Below are 16,676 nucleotides of genomic sequence, written 5' to 3' on the forward strand. Positions count from 1 at the left end.
GAATGGTCATTCTGAGCCCCGTCTGTTTGACCCCAAAGCTGTGCTTGCTCCTCTGAGCACAGCACCTTTGTGGAGTGAGCGGCTGTGTCAGAGTTTGTCAGCCCCGACCCTCATTCTCTCTCTATCGTGGCCTCTGACCCCAGCCCAAATAAACAGGCAGCTCCTTGCTCTTTGACATTAGTCTTGTGTATTTACTTACGGTTATTTTCCTATTTCAAATGTATTTATCAATGGATTCAGTTTTTCAGTCAAAACAGGCAAAATTTAGTTTTGATGATTGCATGTTTCCTCTAGGGACATTAGGGGGAACACTGGCTTAGAGAGAGTGTTTGGGTTAAAAGCAGTAATAGCTTGCCGTTCTGTGAGGAGCACGATCACATCCTCCTCCTCGCTGTTAGAGGGCACAGTGGGGGCCAGGGGACGGGAGGTGCTGCTGTGATTGTGGTGAGGCCTCCTGTTGCCCCCCCCGACCTCCACCCCACCACTGCCGGAGGCTCCTGAGGGCCCACTGCAGAGCAGGAGGGAATGGGTCACTTCCTACTCATTGGCTCCAGAGGGGAAGGGAATAAATAAGGGCTGGTTTTAGAGGGAAAGGAAGAACTGAAAGAAGATGCTCTTTTCAATGGGAAGAAAGTTGCCGGTCATGCTGGCGGGGCCGCAGAGTACTTAGTCCTGCAACACCATCAGACACTGGCCAAGTATGGGGAGTGATGAGAACAGGAGCAGTGATGTCAGGCTCCAAACTTGGTGCTTAAAATTTCCTCCTGCAAGGGCTTCCCTGCTGGCGCAGTGGTTGAGTCTGCCTGCCGATGCAGGGGACACAGGTTCATGCCCCGGTCTGGGAAGATCCCACATGCCGCGGAGCGGCTGGGCCCGTGGGCCATGGCCGCTGAGCCTGTGCATCCGGAGCCTGTGCTCCGCAACGGGAGAGGCTGCAACAGTGAGAGGCCCGCGTACCGCAAGAAAAAAAAAAAAAAAAAATTTCCTCCTGCTGCCCAGAGCCCTGTGGTTTTCTTGGGTGGTTTCATAGGAACTCTCTTGTCCAGATCTGATGGTGGACACGTTAAACAAACAGCTTCACTCAGTGTCAGGAACACTGACATGGGCTTGGTGCACTGTTCAGGGTGGGGTGGTTTCTGTAGCGGTGGTACGTGCTCTGAAGCTGCAGAAACTCAGCGGACTGCAAACACACAGGCCTAGGTGCTGCGGGGCACCGTGTCAGGAGGGCCAGTCCTGTGTTACAGGAGGTACGTCTCCCCCACTGGGGACGCTTGGTGGGACACATGGTACCTGCGGTGGTGGCTCCCTCATGAATAACACCTGTTTGCTTCTGCTGTGACGAGCACACGCGTGGGCCTTTGTTACCAAGGCAGCGGAAACTGGTCTGATGAGCCCTGTCTGCTTGGCTGGAGGCCTCCAGACACACGGGGTTGGGTTGTGTAGTCCCATTACTCAAATACCACTCAAGCTCTCCCCTGAATTCTCTGCCCCTTCAGCAGCTGCTCTTCAGGACAGGTGCACTGTCATGGCCCTGCCCCATCCAGCCTTCCAGGAGGCCGGGAAACTCTCTCAGAGTTTCCCTAACGGCTGTGGAGTTGGGCACCGCTCGTCTGTGGCTTAGTGTGCTGGGGCCTTTCCCAGAGTGGGAGCTCACTCTTGTGCTCCACTGCCACCCAGAGCCCCTGTGTCACACTCTCGGGCCAGCTGCTGCAGTGACATCAGCTCCAGGGGCCAACCTCAGACTGTACCATTTTGTGTTGTATCCTTGGACGTCTGCTGAAATGTGTCCTTGGGCTTCTGTGATCAGACTGAGTTGTTCCACCAGTGCTGACTGGGCTAAATGAGTTCTGCTTCCAGAATTTGGCGTGGCTCCCGTGGTGGCTTTCTGGGTTGAATTCCACGTCGTCTTGGGAGGCTGGTCCAGAGATGATCTTTGAGTTCTCTGTGAACCTGTGGTCTGTCTGGGGCAGTCACAGGGTCTTCCTCCTCCTCGGATGGTGGATACGTGGCGTGTGCTGCTGCTTCTGCTTCCCTTAAACGAGAGAGGCAGCGGGGTGGTTAAGTGGAAGGAAGTGCAGGTCCTGAGAGGGTGCAGGTGGGTCCGCGTCCATGAGCTCTCTGCCCACCTCCTCTCTGCAGAGCTAAGCGGGCTCCTCCTCAGTTTCGTTGTCTCTCTGCCAGGGCACCGGTCACTAAGCAGCCCTGTGTGTGTGACCTTCAGTGCACCTGTGTTAAATTGGCCTCTGGTCGGAGCCTCGTGGGCCCCAGTGTGGGCAAGTGCCTATCAGGGCTCACAGCACGCATCTCCCTTCTCCCATGTCTGTCCCAGACCATGTGGACCTTTCTTTGGAAACATCTAAGAAGAATATTATTGGAGTGTTCAGTCCACTACCACCCACCTCAAACAGGTTATTGAATTGTAATATAATGTGGAAAGTTTTCTTTTTCCTAGAGAAATATATTTTTCAGAAAATGAATATGAGCATACAAGGCAAAGCTACTTGATGAACGTTTAGGTATCCACTGTGTGATTAGAAAGCAGATGTGGAGCTGGTCTGGGGCTTCGTGCACAAGGGACACTTAGGAAACGTTTGCTAACACGAGTGCCTGGCATTGTGCAGATGGTTCGTTTCTGTAGGAGCACCGGCTGTTTCATTGTTGGTCATTATATTAGCTTTTCAGGTGCCAGTGGCCCTGTTCCAACACTTCCTGTCATGCAGAGGGCACTTGGTGAGATGTCCTCTCTGTGCAGAATTTCATTCTTGAGGCCTTGGGAAAGCTTCAGAAATATACATAAAAGGACTTAAAAAGTCAGCACTTTACAAAGGTACAAACCAAACAGGGTGAAGGACAGAAGAAAGGCAGATTGGACCCTGCATGGTTATTTTCTAGTAAGGAGATGTAAAACCTGGGTCAACTTTATTTATTACCATCTATTGCTGTTTTTAAAATTTGATATTTCAGTATGTAAACATTTAGAAAAATTGAATATCGAGACTCTTTTTCCTTTTAAAGACGAGTTTCTTTTTTGTCATTTGTTTAACTAAATAATAATAACAAAAGGTTATTCTACCACATTTCATACCAAATACCTCACCTACACATTTTCTTTACTTTTGTATCCTTTCCCTTTTCTTCCTTTTATTAACTTTAGCTGACGTAGGGTGTTTGTGAGCTTTGTGAGCTTAGATTTTTATCTGTCAAGAACTTAAAAAATATCAAGACAAATCATGTGAGGAAATATGAGGTCGAACGCTTTGTCGTGTCCGGCTGGGTGAGATGGAGCTGGAGGAGGGAGGGTGGGCCATGCTCTCCAACCCTGCATCAGGCATCTGCCCAGGTGCACTGTTCTTTAACATTGATTGGAGACCAGTGTTTTGTACATGGCCCCTCATTAAATGCACAATAAATCTATGAGTGTCATTGTTGCTTCCACTCTACAGATGAGGAAGTTGAGGCTCAGAGTTAAGTAACTGCCAGAGTTGCATGTGGCCTAGAATGAGGTGCAAGCAAGGCGGTCTGCCTCAGAGTCTGGCCTTTTGTCCTCTGGCCTGTTTGCATGGAAAGCTCTCCTTCCAGTGTGTTTTAAGTGGTGGAGGGTTGGCCTTGCCTGTGCTCCAGACGCCCAGCCTGACCCTCCCACAAGGAGCACCCTCCCGGTGTATATGCCCTCTGGCCAGCAGCCTCCTTGGTCGCAGGCCCTTGGTGCTTCATGCAGCTGAGGCAGGGCAGAGAGAGTAGAGTGACAAGGGGGTGACCCAGCTGAAGCTCAGATGTGATTCAGTGCAGTATAACCAGCATTTATTGGGTACCTGCTGTATGCTAGTCCCCATGGACAGTGCTGTGGATGCAAAGATTAGCAAGAAAAGGTTTCCGTTAGAAATACCTCCATAGACAGAGATAGGAGAGTGCAGGCACCTCAAATAGTGCCGTGCTAGAGTAGTGACCCCACAAGCAGCTGAATGAGAAGATGCAGCTGTGTGGTATTCTTTAGGCCAGAGAGCAGGGAGGAGGTCACGGGCAAGGTACCGGGGTGCAGGCGCTGGCCCAGCAGCCCTGATGGGTGACAGGGGTGCCAGGAACATGTGCAGGGAGGGTGGAACTGTGGGCCCATGTTCCCTTCTGCTCTCAGCCCCCTTTCCTTGCTGTTCATACTCGTTACCCCTGCAGGCCCCCCTTTTCTTGGCCTGCCATGCCCATTGTAAGCTGTTTTTATCTGAAGAAAATTGGGGTGGAGGAGAGAGCTAAGTGCTAAGCAGAGCCGGTCTGCATCCCTCACACCAGGCTGGGAGGAGTGACCTCTGCTCAGCTGGCATCCACTGTCGAGGTGACTGTGACGTGCTCAGACTAGGTCAGGGGACCTCCGGTCAGTGCACGTCCGCCCAAGGACTCTGACTCTGCCCCTGCCCCAAGGCCCTGGCCCTTCTGCGCCTTCTCTTTGGGGTGTATTGGTGTCATGGGCATGGCCCGATCTGGGCCTGGGAAAGTGGGTATCGTTTCAGGATCCCCTGAGCCCCACAGGCAGGGGTCCATGTGTGCCCTGTGCCCCTTTCTCAGCTTCTTCCTTTGACCAGTTTGCATCTACGGGAGAGCCTGGAGCTTGGGCCCAGACTGACACCTGGTTCTGGTCCAGCTTTGCCCTCATCCTACAGTGTATTCCCTCTTCTCCCTGGGCCACCGTCTCCTCCTCCATGAAATGAACGGCGACCCCATGGCCTCCCCCTGCCCATAGGTAGTGTGAGGAGGTAGTGGTACCTGTACTGATTATTAGGGGCAGTTTTCCTACTTAATTATCTGGGGGAAATGTTCTCCAGCTTGGTTTGAGTAGAGCTCAGACTGTAGATTCTTCAGGTTTTATCAAGTGTCAGATTTTCGAGGTGACATTTTAAAGGATGGTCTAATAGAATTGCTACCTTCCCTGTTTGCATCTTGTGTGCATATTTGAAGAGGGTTTTAGATTTTGTACTTGCTTCCTGAAGTGGTGACCTGAGTACCTGGAGCCCATTGAGCTGCCCAGGGCTCGATGGCTTTGAGGTTGTGTTATAAAAGCTGCAATTGTCATACACCCCAAATCACAGAAATTAAGAGCAGTGAGAAGGATCTGTACTGCTGTGCAGATGGCCCTTTGTCTGAGTTGTTCTCAGACTTGGTTTCTGTGCAGATTTTCTGTGCTGGTTCACAGTGTCCTTTTCATGCACATCTGTCCTGTCTCCCTTGATTGGAGACATGAGCACTGGGGCCTGCTCAGATCAGAAGGGACCTCGAGTTCTCACCCCTCATGGTGCATGAGGATGTGGTAGCCTGGCTGAGCCTGGCCCAGGGCAGGGCAGAGCCAGTGGCTGCCATGAGGAATACCTAGACTGACCGGCACTTCCCAGGTCTGCGTGTCTATCCACAGGGCAGAGGGCTCCAAGCTTGGGCAGAAGCAGACCCTCAGGTTTCTTGTCCCACTTTTCCTCACCTCTGTCTCGCTCAGAATCCATTGCCACTTTGACCTTAGGTGAACAAGCCAGTAGTTGAGTTTTTTCCAGTAAGCAGTGTGGCACACTCTCAACCTATTTCTGTTTTCTGAGTTTTGCAACAGTGTCATGGTTTGTCGGGGTTGGGACCATCCCTTCACCTCTCCATGCTCCTTCTTCCGAGGGTGGAGCAGCGCCCGTCCTCAGACAGGTGGGACCTCTGCGGCCTGGAGCCTGCGGCTGCTCAGTCTGGCAATCACCCAGGTGGCTGTCACCTAGGTAACCAATGTACCAGCGAGGCAGTCTGTCCATGGTGCGAGGAAATCAGAAATGAAACTGCGGTATTGATTCTTTTTTTTTTTTTTTGCGGTACGCCGGCCTCTCACTGTTGTGGCCTCTCCCGTTGCGGAGCACAGGCTCCGGACGTGCAGGCTCAGCAGCCATGGCTCATGGGCCCAGCCGCTCCGCAGCACGTAGGATCTTCCTGGACCGGGACACGAACCCGTGTCCCCTGCATCGGCAGGCGGACTCTCAACCACTGCGCCACCAGGGAAGCCTACGATATTGATTCTTTATGCACTACACTTATACTAGTGTTACTAGATTTTGAGAAAAGGTTGTTTGACTTCTCTGTTGAGTTGACCTCTGTGCCCAGCGTGTGACCCTATGTTTCCTGAATCGCAAGTCTTTCCGCACTGAACTTTCACGATAGGTGTCATCTGTGGAATGCAGTTCTTTTCACTCCCCAGTGATTCTAGAGAAGCTGTGTGTCATATGAGTTTTTGTGAACAAGTGGTAAAGCAAACATATTCCTATACAACTTATTTGGTTAGGTTTCGTGGGCGTTCATGTTTTTAAGAACGTCCCTTGTTGTGGGGGTGTTTTTCCCTTTTGTGTGCTCTATTTCCTTAGTAACTGTTGCTCCATTATGGGAGGGACTTAACAACATGTTTCAAGTGCAATATTGAATTAATTTATTTCCTGGTTAGTCCTGCCCATCTTCCCAGTGTGAGTAGAACATGTGTGTGTGCGTGTGTGTGTGTCCATATGTCCATGACAGGATGGTGGTAGTGTGCTTGCTGTAGAGCGGCTCTTGAATGGGTTCAGGGTTACTCTGTGACCTTGCATCCTGGGTAAGTTGCCTCTTTCTCTCTTTATTTTTCCTCTTTTCCCCCCTAGATTTTCCTGATTTGAGCATTACCAGCGTTAAGGCACTTCGGTTTAGGAAACTACCTGAGATTCAGAAGTAGCATGGGAATAACAGTGGCTGGAGGGGCAAAAGACCAGGTGTTAGTCCCAGTTCCTGAGCGCTAGTTTGGGACTAAGTCATGTAACCTCTGTGGGGCTAGAGTTTTCTCTGTGGCTTGAGAGGATTTAGAGCAGTGACCTCCATGGTCCTGTGCTGGGTACTTTGCTGTGAAGTGTGAGTGCAGGGGAGTCACTGCTCGTTATCCTTGTCTCACCTTGACTAGTGGGGTGGTAGCAAAAGCTTTGCCAGTTCAGAGGCTCAGAGCCAGAGGTGTGAACAGCCTCTCAGCCCAGGGATGGCATCCATCAGCATGGCTCGGGGCAGTGGGTTGGTTTGCAGGGTCTGCCGAGCCTCTCTGTGTGCCTCGTCCAAACACCAGCAGCCTTGGTCCACCCATCCATCGTTCAGTAGACTCGTCCTACTGACGTCCACTGGGCACCAGGCAACGCCTTAGGTGCTCAAGGGAAACGTCCCCGTGGGGCTTACAGCTCAGCGGAGAGATGGTGCTGAGCGATCAGCACCCCTGCATGCAGCCACAGCTGCGGCCAGGGCCAGCGAGCCAGGTTACTGGGCTCTGCATTTAGTCCCAGGGGTGGGCGAGGTGCCACCTCTGAGACTAGAAGGTAAGCAGGGCCCTCGAAGGTGGGAGGCAGGCAGGACAGCGATGTGTTCAGCTTCTGCGCCTTTTTCCTGACTCTTGGTTGGCTGCCGAGCTGTGAAAGCCGACATGTGGTACCTCTGCCAACTCTAGGTCCCAATTACCCACCTGTTCTCCAGCCTGCTGGATCATCTGTACTTTCCTCCTGAGCATGGCTGCCTGGCCCCGTTCCCTTTGGTCAGTCCCTCGCTGAACAAAACAGACTCCAGGTTCTGGGGACTCGCTCCTCTTTTTTGTGTGTTTCTAGAAAGGGTATCTTATCTGTGTTGTTAGTGGTGAGAAAAAAACATTTTATGGCAGTTACAGGTTCACTTTCACTTGAAAATTGCATATTAACGAGACTCCAAATGTATGTAGGAATATGCACGTCATCAGTTAATGAAGATAATTAAAATAAATTTTGGCCCTTCAGCCTGTATTGGGAACCACACATGTCATGCTCTAAACATCCAGGCCAGGACCATGCCCAAGACCTCAGGGGGAGCTGTTACACACCTGTCGTCTTCCCTCTCTTTTAGAAGTAAAGTTAAGTATTGGTGAGTGTGACAGAGACAGTAAGAGAAAAAAAAGAAGAGTTTGTTGTTTCTTCTGTTTCTATCCACATCAGCCTCAATCTTTCCCATAGCCTTTTGAAATGTATAGCTTGGTTTTTTAAAAAATTGTGGGAGCATGCCTTTTGCAATGAAACAAGATAATTAAGCAAAACCCCTCAATAAAACAACAAAAACATCACCACACTTTAGTTTGTCTTTGAGTTCAGGAAAAGAGAACAAATACAGTCTAGTATTTCTGTGCGTTGAAAGCATCATAGAAAGAGTAAAGAGAATCAAGGTTTTAGGGCAGGTGGGCTTTCATTTTTAACTGGCAATTCCATTCCCTAAAGTAGATAACTACAGTGCACATGGTCCTTTACTCTGGATGTTGGTGTAGGACTTTGGGACATTGATAACTGTACTGGTCATTTGATACAGAATGTTTAAATTCAGAGAACAAACATTTTCTCACATTTTCAAGCACTTCAGAACCACCATTTACATAAATGATTTTTAATTAAATTTTTTACCTATTCATTAAACTTGAGGACTCCTACTGGGCTGCACTTTATTAACTGAGATTGTTACTGCAAGTACATGAAGGCAATGCAGTTGAATTTCTTTCTTAATGTAATTAAGGTGCTTCCTTAATCCAGTAGGGCTTCCTTCCAATTAGTCTGTATTAGTGATGTTTTACTTTATTACCTTATGTTTACAGCAAGAGGGCTTTAACAGAGGGTTCCTTTCTGTTATGTGCTGTTTTCTTAAATTTTTTTCTTTTCTCTAGTTTGATGGTGAAAAAGAGGAATAAAGTTACATTTTTAAAAAATTAGCTATAAATTGTTTAGGATGAAGTGATAATAATGGAAAAGGTTCCTTTTCTCTAATACCAGAAATTCATATTTGGGATTCTATTTTAAAAGTCTGGTCCTATGTAGAGAATGGACTTGAGGACACAGGGAGGGGGAAGGGTAAGCTGGGACGAAGTGAGAGAGTGGCATGGACATATATACACTACCAAATGTAAAACAGATAGATAGTGGAAAGCAGCCACATAGCACAGGGAGATCAGCTCGGTGCTTTGTGACCACCTAGAGGGGTGGGGTAGGGAGGGTGGGAGGGAGACGCAAGGGTGAGGAGATATGGTGACGTATGTATATGTATAGCTGATTCACTTTGTTATACAGCAGAAACTAACACACCATTGTAAAGCAATTATACTCCAATAAAGATGTTAAAAATAAATAAATAAATAAAAATAAAATTGAAAAAAACAAAAGCCTGGTCCTTGGGCTGGTGCAGTGGTTAAGAATCCGTCTGCCAATGCAGGGGACATGGGTTCAATCCCTGGTGCGGGAAGATCCCACATGCCACGGAGCAACTGAGCCTGTGTGCCACAACAACTGAGCCTGTGCTCTAGATCCCACAAGCCACAACTACTGAACCCACGTGCCACAACTACTGAACCCACGTGCCACAACTACTGAAGCCCATGCGCCTAGAGCCCATGCTCCACAACAAGAGAAGCCACTGCAATGAGAAGCCCGTGCACCACAATGAAGAGTAGCCCCCACTTGCTGCAGCTAGAGAAAGCCCGTGCACAGCAATGAAGACCCAACGCAGCCAAAAAAAAAAAAAAAGTCTGGTCCTTTGGACTTCTAACATTCTTGTAGTTAATGTTGCTAGTATAACAACATTAAAATATATGATAAGTATTTGTAAAATGCTTTTATTATTATGGGATATGTAATATATATGGAACAGTTTATATTGATAGATTAAATTTGCTTTTCCTTCCTATTCTTTTAAAAAAATTATCACTGACCTTTTCTTCCCACTTAAGTGTCACTTTAAAAAATTTATTTATTTATTTATTTATTTGGCTGCACCGGGGTCTTAGTTGGGGCATGCAAGATCTTTAGTTGCAGCATGTGGGATCTAGTTCCCTGACCAGGGATCGAACCCGGGCCCCCTGCATTGGGAGCCCGGAGTCTTAGTCACTGGACCACCAGGGAAGTCCCAAGAGTCACTTTGTGAAACAGCTCAACCCAAGTCCTTTCTGGCGTGCTGACAGCAGTGGGCATGAACCTCAGATCCCACTTGTAAGACCTCAGAAAACTGCTTAGGAAATGGATTTCTCCTTCAGGTGTCTGTGGCCTAGGGTAGCCTGGGGAGTACATTTGAATGCGTGTGACCTTTGTAACTGTTCCTAGAATGGCTCAGAGCAGCTGGCCCCATCTTGTTTTGGGTGCAGGAGTCCCCCCGGCCCCCCACCCCTTCTCGGGCAGCAGGAGAAGTGCTACACATGCCCCACTTCCCACACAGTGTGGTCATGGGCACAGCTCTGGGGGCTGCTGCTTTTTCTTTTTTGGCTTCTGTGGGTCTACTGAGTTTCATGTTCTACTGGTCATCAGGAAAATGATCTCTTTCTTTTTAATTTCAGCAAGGGGAGAGGCGAAGCATAGAGAGCTGCAGATCAGACCCTCCTGAACCCCCCGGAGCAAGTGAGACCCCTGGAGAATGCTGGCTTCCAGGCGGCTGAAGGAGTCCTTCCTCTGAGGTGGGTAGGCCGGTGTCCGTGGGACAGCTTCCTCGCTCCTGGGCCCACCATGGCCTCCACTCTCTGGCTAGACGGCTGATGTGACCGGTGCCCCAAGCGTGCACACTGCTGGACTGGGTGCCGTCCCAGCTACCACCTGCTCTCAGAGGCTGGGAGCAGGGCAGGTTGGTGTCCGATGCTACCAGAAACCAGACAGGCAGAGTGATGGCCTCCTGCAAGCTGAGATGGAGGTGACCTGAGGCCTCCTGGATGTTCCTGGTGACGGGACAGCTGACAAGTTGGAACACAGGCCTGCCGGGGAGCAGTATGCAGGAAGCTGGCTTTCAGGCCACAAATGCTTTCACAGGTGAGAATCCGCCACTTAACTGAAAACTTTATTTCATCTCTTAGTCGATAGGTAATAAGATACCAAACAACTCTATGAAATGAATATATGTCTACATTTAGGAACTGAAGCCCACACAACGTCAAGGGGCTCAGGCTGCCGTGGTGACTGATTTTGGCAAAACTTTGGCATGTTCTTCTTTTCTGTAGAGAGGAATTTGAAAGCGCATCAGACATTTTACGATTCTGCTTTGTTGAGTTGTAGGGCGCACATAGTATCTGGCGAGCCACCGTTCCTTGAAGAAAATCCATCCCTTGCAGAGCGGTGTGTTGGGGTGTCTTTCTGTCCAGAGTTGGGAAGACTTGGAGGGAATAGTTATGGCTGATGAGTAACCTTTCCCTCTGCGTCGTTAGTTTTCTTCCTGAGACTCGCTCGTGTGCAGACGGTAGTGGGGTGGCGACTCTGAGCACTGACCTTCTCCTGTAAAGGACTCGTGGAGAAGCCCCGTGTCACTCTTCCACGTGGATGTTCTCCCCCCAGGTCTGATTTGCTCCCTTCACAGGGAACCACTCAGTCTGGCTGGTGCCCAGAGCCAGGGCTTGAGCCACGGAGCTTTTGAATTTGGATCCTGGTTCTTTGTCTGATTCACTTAACATCCCAGGAAGCCACTAATGCTTCTGGGCCTCTGCCTCCTTATTTATAGAATGTGGGCCGTGAAGTTGAAGGACCTCGTGGAATCCAGGGAAAACAATTTTATGTAAAAAGAGTTTTGTTTTTTTTTTTAAAGGAAGGATGATAGGAAAATTACAAGAAGTGCCTGTATTCTCTGGCCCTGTGAGTCCTAAAAGTTGGCAGGTTTTCCAGTCGTGTGTAGCGGGCAGCTCGGGTTGCTGGGGAGAGAGCGTGGGGCTCTTCCTCCCTCCGGCTGGAGCTCTGCTGCTGATAGTCACGTGTTGTTCCTGCTCCCCTGGCTGGTTTGACAGTGAATGTGGTCACGTGCAGCTCTCACAGGAGAATGAGGGCTGGAGGAGCCGGGCATGTGTAACAGGGGACCCCCCTCCTGGGGGCCAGTTGGGGAAGGTCCCCCAGAGTGGTCAGGGCCCAGGAAGACGAGTGAGATGGCTGTTTCAGAAGAGTACGTGGAGCCCAGCTCTCTAGGCCCTCCTCAGCTGGCCAGCCCAACCGGAAACCCCCCCTCCGGTCCTCCCTAGGGGTCGTGCCTCAGCTGTCCATCCCAGGAGCTGCAGCCCTGGGACGCAGCTGCCGAGAGAGTTGCCTGTGAGGCCATGGAAGGCAGCTCGTAAAGCAGCTCCAAGAGGAAGAGGGAAGAAGAGAAGGAAGAGGGTGGGACAGAAAGAACCTGAGGAGGGGCACGCAGCTCACAGTCCAAAATGTAGACGAGCCTGTCCCCACACTCCTCAGCTGTGTTACTGCCCCCGCAGGGGTGAAGAGCGTGCCCCGCCTAGCTCCCGAGGCTCCCAGCTCACTGCCGGTTTCTCCTAAGTGGTCAGCTCTTCTGCCCCCTGGGAGGGGAAGCCCCCAGCCCGTCGGGGGGCCTTGGGATAGTAGGCGCTAAAGAATGGAAAGCAAGAATGGTTCAGCCTGGAGAACTGGGGGTAGTTAGGACAGTGCCTGCCCCGTTAGTTCAGGCCCAGGTACGTGGTTGCAGTTGTGACTGTTCCTGCCCCAGTTGTGGGCCATGCACACTGCCCTCTGTCAGCTCTCCACACACTTGCCCTGAGCCACCGTCTTGGAGCTCCTCCCCAGCTCTTATTTTCTTATCTGCTTTTAACTCATAGTTTTCCCAAGAACTCTGTTTCTTTACAAATTTGGCCTTGTCCCAGCTGTGTCAGCCTACCTGAATAATAATCATACTACTGGCAATAGTGAAACGATAACTGTGGCCGACCTAATGTTCTAGCTGTGTTGCCCCGCCCTTCTTCACCGCAGCTCTGAGGCCGGTGTTGGTGTGCCGGTGTCACTGCGCAGGGGGCACACTCAGAGTAGCCAGGAGTTAGATTGAGCCGGTGGCCTTTCCAAACCTCCTAGTGGTATGTGCGACCCTGGCTGCACACGGGGGTCACCTGGGGAGCCTTACCACTGACTGGGTCTCATTTTCAGAGATGGGAAGCTAACTGGTCTCTGCTCACTTAGTCCTGCTACGTTAGGGCTGCATCCTAACAAGAGCTCAGGTGCTTGGGGCACAGGAAAGTCTGGGAAGCACCGGGAGCATCGTGGGGCAGGTGTCAGAGTTGAGGGGCAGGTTCCAGAGTCAGTTCTTGATAAAAGAAACCGACTTGTCCTTATTCCTTCAACAGGAATGATTGAATTAACTATCGGCCCACCCTTCAGAAAGCTGTTGAGTGCTGACTGTTATTTATCAGAGCTGGGTACACCGGGGCAGTGGTTTTAGCTTCCCAGTATCTCTAGGAAGTAACAAGTGATAAAAGGAAGGAGACCTAAGTGATGGCCTTCTCTCGGGGTGGGTCCTTGGGGACTCAGCTTACGGATTTGTTCTCTGTCTGCTCTTCGTCAATCTTTGTCCGCATAGTTGGTAACAGTTACTTACGGTGGCGTAGGATGAAGGGGCTGAACCTGCATCCCTGCCCCGTGGGCGGGTTGAGCTGTGGTCTCAGATGGAGGTGAGCAGGGGGCTTCCCCTCCCCGCCTGATTTACTGTTCTTATGTTTTTTGACTTTAGTCTTTCTTATCCCAGGGCAACTGAAAACTATCATCTTAGCTTCTGGAATTGAAGATGCTAATGAAAAAAGTCTTGCCTTACGTATCTTAAATGATAAAGGGGTTAAGGCATTTTTCCTTGGCTTAAATCTTGTTTTTGCTAGACAAAAGTCACTATACAGTTAACCATACCTCCACTGAAAAAAATTTATCAGTTTGTATTTTATGTTCTGATTCTCTTGGAAGTAGGGGTGGGAGGGGCTCCAGATTTCTTAGGATGTAAGGAAGGGCTTAGCGGCTGCAGTCTGGCTGGGAGGGAGCCTGGGAGGCCTGTGTGAAGCTGTGTTTGCATGGCAAGTCCATGCTTGTTTGGAGCGTGTGAAATTACCTTGAAGGTGGTAGAAGCTGGGAAGTCCCCTCCCCCATGCACTGCTGGCTGCCTGCCCGCCCACGTGGTTAGAAGTCCCCTCTATGTCTTGCTCCCTGTGTGCATGCAGGTGTACCCACGTGGATACGTACTGTAAAGTCAGCTTTCTAATTATGATTTTCTTTGGCTAATCCTTGCATACAGGAATTTATACATTGTTTTAAATTTTCTCAGCACATGTAATTTAGAAATTATTTTAATCACTTAGATACTATTCTTTTTAACAAACTCAAGTTTTTCCTTTTACAAGTAATGCCTGCTCATTGTAAGAAAATTTGGAAAGCACAGAAAAGTTGAATGAAGACAAATACTTGGCCACACACAGTCCTGCCATATGAAGCTTTCCCATTGTTAACATTCTGGCTTGTGTCCTTTCAATCTTTCCTGTGCAAGTTTCTTCTTACAGAACTGTGTTCATAATATATATTCAATTTTGTAATCTGCTCAATCCCTTTTAACTTTACATTATGAGTATTTTCATTATAAGTTTGATTTTAAATTGTTGCATAATATTCTTTTATGTAAGTGTACTTGAGTTTCAAAATTGTGCTCTTATTGTTGGATATTGCAGTTTTGGACAGCTTTTATCCTTATAAATAATGCTTTGGTGAACACCTTTGTGCAAAAAGCTCTTCTGTATATTGGGCTATTTCCTTTGGATAAACTCCCAGAAAAAGAATTATTGGGTCAAAGATGTGAACTTTATTAAGGTGTGTGTTTGAATTTCTGAAGGGATTGGTTGGTCCCAGCTTCTGAGGCTGGCTGAGCTCAGTCCCCAGGTGCCCGTCCACGGCGGCTGCAGCCTGTCCTGAGAGTCACACATGTTGGTGACTCTGTAGCATGCCCCCCCCAGGAGGGTCTCCTGAGTATGGCAAGGCCCAACGACAGTGCTGCTATTTCATTCAGGCAGGTGAGAAGGCAGGTGACCTGGGGTCTCTACTTTGGTTCCTCCCACTGAGCTTTGGTTCACACAGGCAGTGATGTAAGTGGATAGACTCCTGTGACATCAAACCTGCAGCGCCTCTGGGCAGAGAGAAATGGAAATCCTTCCAGCGGGGTACAGCCAGCCCTCTGCTGAAGCGTCCCAGCCGTGGGAGATTTCCTCTGAGGTTCACTGTACTCTGGTGAGTGGAAAGCATCCTGCCTGGGTTGTCACCTAAAGCTGATGCGGGTTTGAGACCCTGCTCCTCCCTGCCCCCAGGGCCGCCCTTAGATGCTCAGTTAACCTTCTGAGGCTCTGAATCTTTCCATTCAATGCAGAAAGACGTTCAACCTTGGATAACTGGGTAGATGAACCAAATTTCTGCAGAGTTTACAAGTCTTTCTTGTGAAAAGGATAACCAGACCTAGTTGTTAAATAAATTAAGGTTGTTTTACTCATAAAGGAGAAAGATGAGAGTGGATATAAGTCTTCAGGCATCTGAAAGAGAGCCATTCTAGGATGCTGCTGACGAGGTTTTCTTAGCCTAATGAGCAGAATGCAAGAAGCACTTGAACTGAGCTGCTGGGATGCCTGTCCGCACCCCCACACAGTGGGATTTTTCTCACACCAGCAGGGGTGTGGGACCCTGCTGGTGGCCTGAACAGGTCTGTACTGTTCCAGGCGTGGAGCAGCCCTGTGGGATCCTGACCACCCGCTTCCCATCACCCTGACCTTCAGCTCATTACTCAGCCCTTCAAGGCTGCCGGGTTGGTTATTAGCCCATGCTTTCCAAAGCTGCCTGGAGGATGCTAGTTTTAGGAGATAGAGAGCTGTTTTTCAATAAAAGGGATTGATGGATTGATGGCCAAATTCTAGAAGAAAAATTGGTTTCTTTACTGCATAACTTTTTTCAGTTCTTTATTAGGAAAGAGACTACAGTATGAAAGTATGAAGGTTCCAAATGGGCAGCCAGTGGGCAATATTTCCCAAGTGACAAGACCTTGAAGGCTTTTTAGAAAGAAAACCATAGAGGGACAGCTCCCCACAGCATGTGCTTCTCTTTGTGTCTGTAGTTCAGGCGACCCTGTCCTGCTGGTGCTGGGCCGTAGGGGGGCTGCTTTTACCCAGGCCCGTTCAGGGAGCTCTTGCCAGACGTGTGTAGGTGCTGCCAGTAGGACCTAGGCAGCTTTACTGTCTCCATTCTCCCCTGTCTGAGTTCCGCCTATATTCTTGAAAGTGCAGCTTTAATTATACCTGCTCTTGCCCCCAAACTTTCCGTGGCTTCTTCTTGCTTCCTAAAGAGTCTAGACTCCTCAGCCCACAGTTCAAGGCCCCCTGGTGATGTCTTTCTTCGTTCTCTTGCTGTGACTGAAGTTCTGGACAAAGTGGACCCCTTGTCCATTCGCAGATGGTTTCTGCATTTTGAAATACCTTGATACTGTTAGTGATGCTTTCTCATCCCCCTAATGAAATCGGAGGGAAGGGGGCAGGGCACAACCTCTAAAAGAATGACATAGCCCTTGAGGGTGTGACATAAACTGGTTAGAACCAATTAGGTCCAAGATGGCGTAAGATTCAACTTGTAGTGGACCTTGAACTCACTGTAATACATCAACTGCATGACACACCCACCAGTGCCATGACAGTTCTGAGGCCAACCAGAAAAGGCCAAAAAGTGGGTGGTGGCCCAATTCCTGGAAATCCCCGTCCCTTCCCCGAAATAGTTGGAAGAATCCTCCCACTCGTTAGCCTATGAAATAACCCAGCCTGTAAAAACTAACCACCCCTTGGGCTTCCCTGGTGGCGCAGTGGTTGAGAGTCCGCCTACCGATGCAGGGGACATGGGTTCGTGCCCCGGTCCGGG

General features: G+C 49.5%; 1 protein-coding gene across 1 annotated transcript in view; it reads left to right on the top strand.

Annotated features, from left to right (window-relative positions):
• Window positions 1-16,676, top strand: part of LDLRAD4 (low density lipoprotein receptor class A domain containing 4) — a 304,488-nt gene that overhangs the window by 136,519 nt on the left and 151,293 nt on the right. The window contains 1 exon segment of the mRNA XM_030836490.2: window positions 10,343-10,805. Coding sequence (XP_030692350.1) covers window positions 10,709-10,805 — 97 coding nt within the window. The 5' untranslated portion in view covers window positions 10,343-10,708.

The sequence above is a fragment of the Globicephala melas genome, chromosome 13 (assembly GCF_963455315.2).
Source record: "Globicephala melas chromosome 13, mGloMel1.2, whole genome shotgun sequence".
Classification (NCBI taxonomy): domain Eukaryota; kingdom Metazoa; phylum Chordata; class Mammalia; order Artiodactyla; family Delphinidae; genus Globicephala; species Globicephala melas.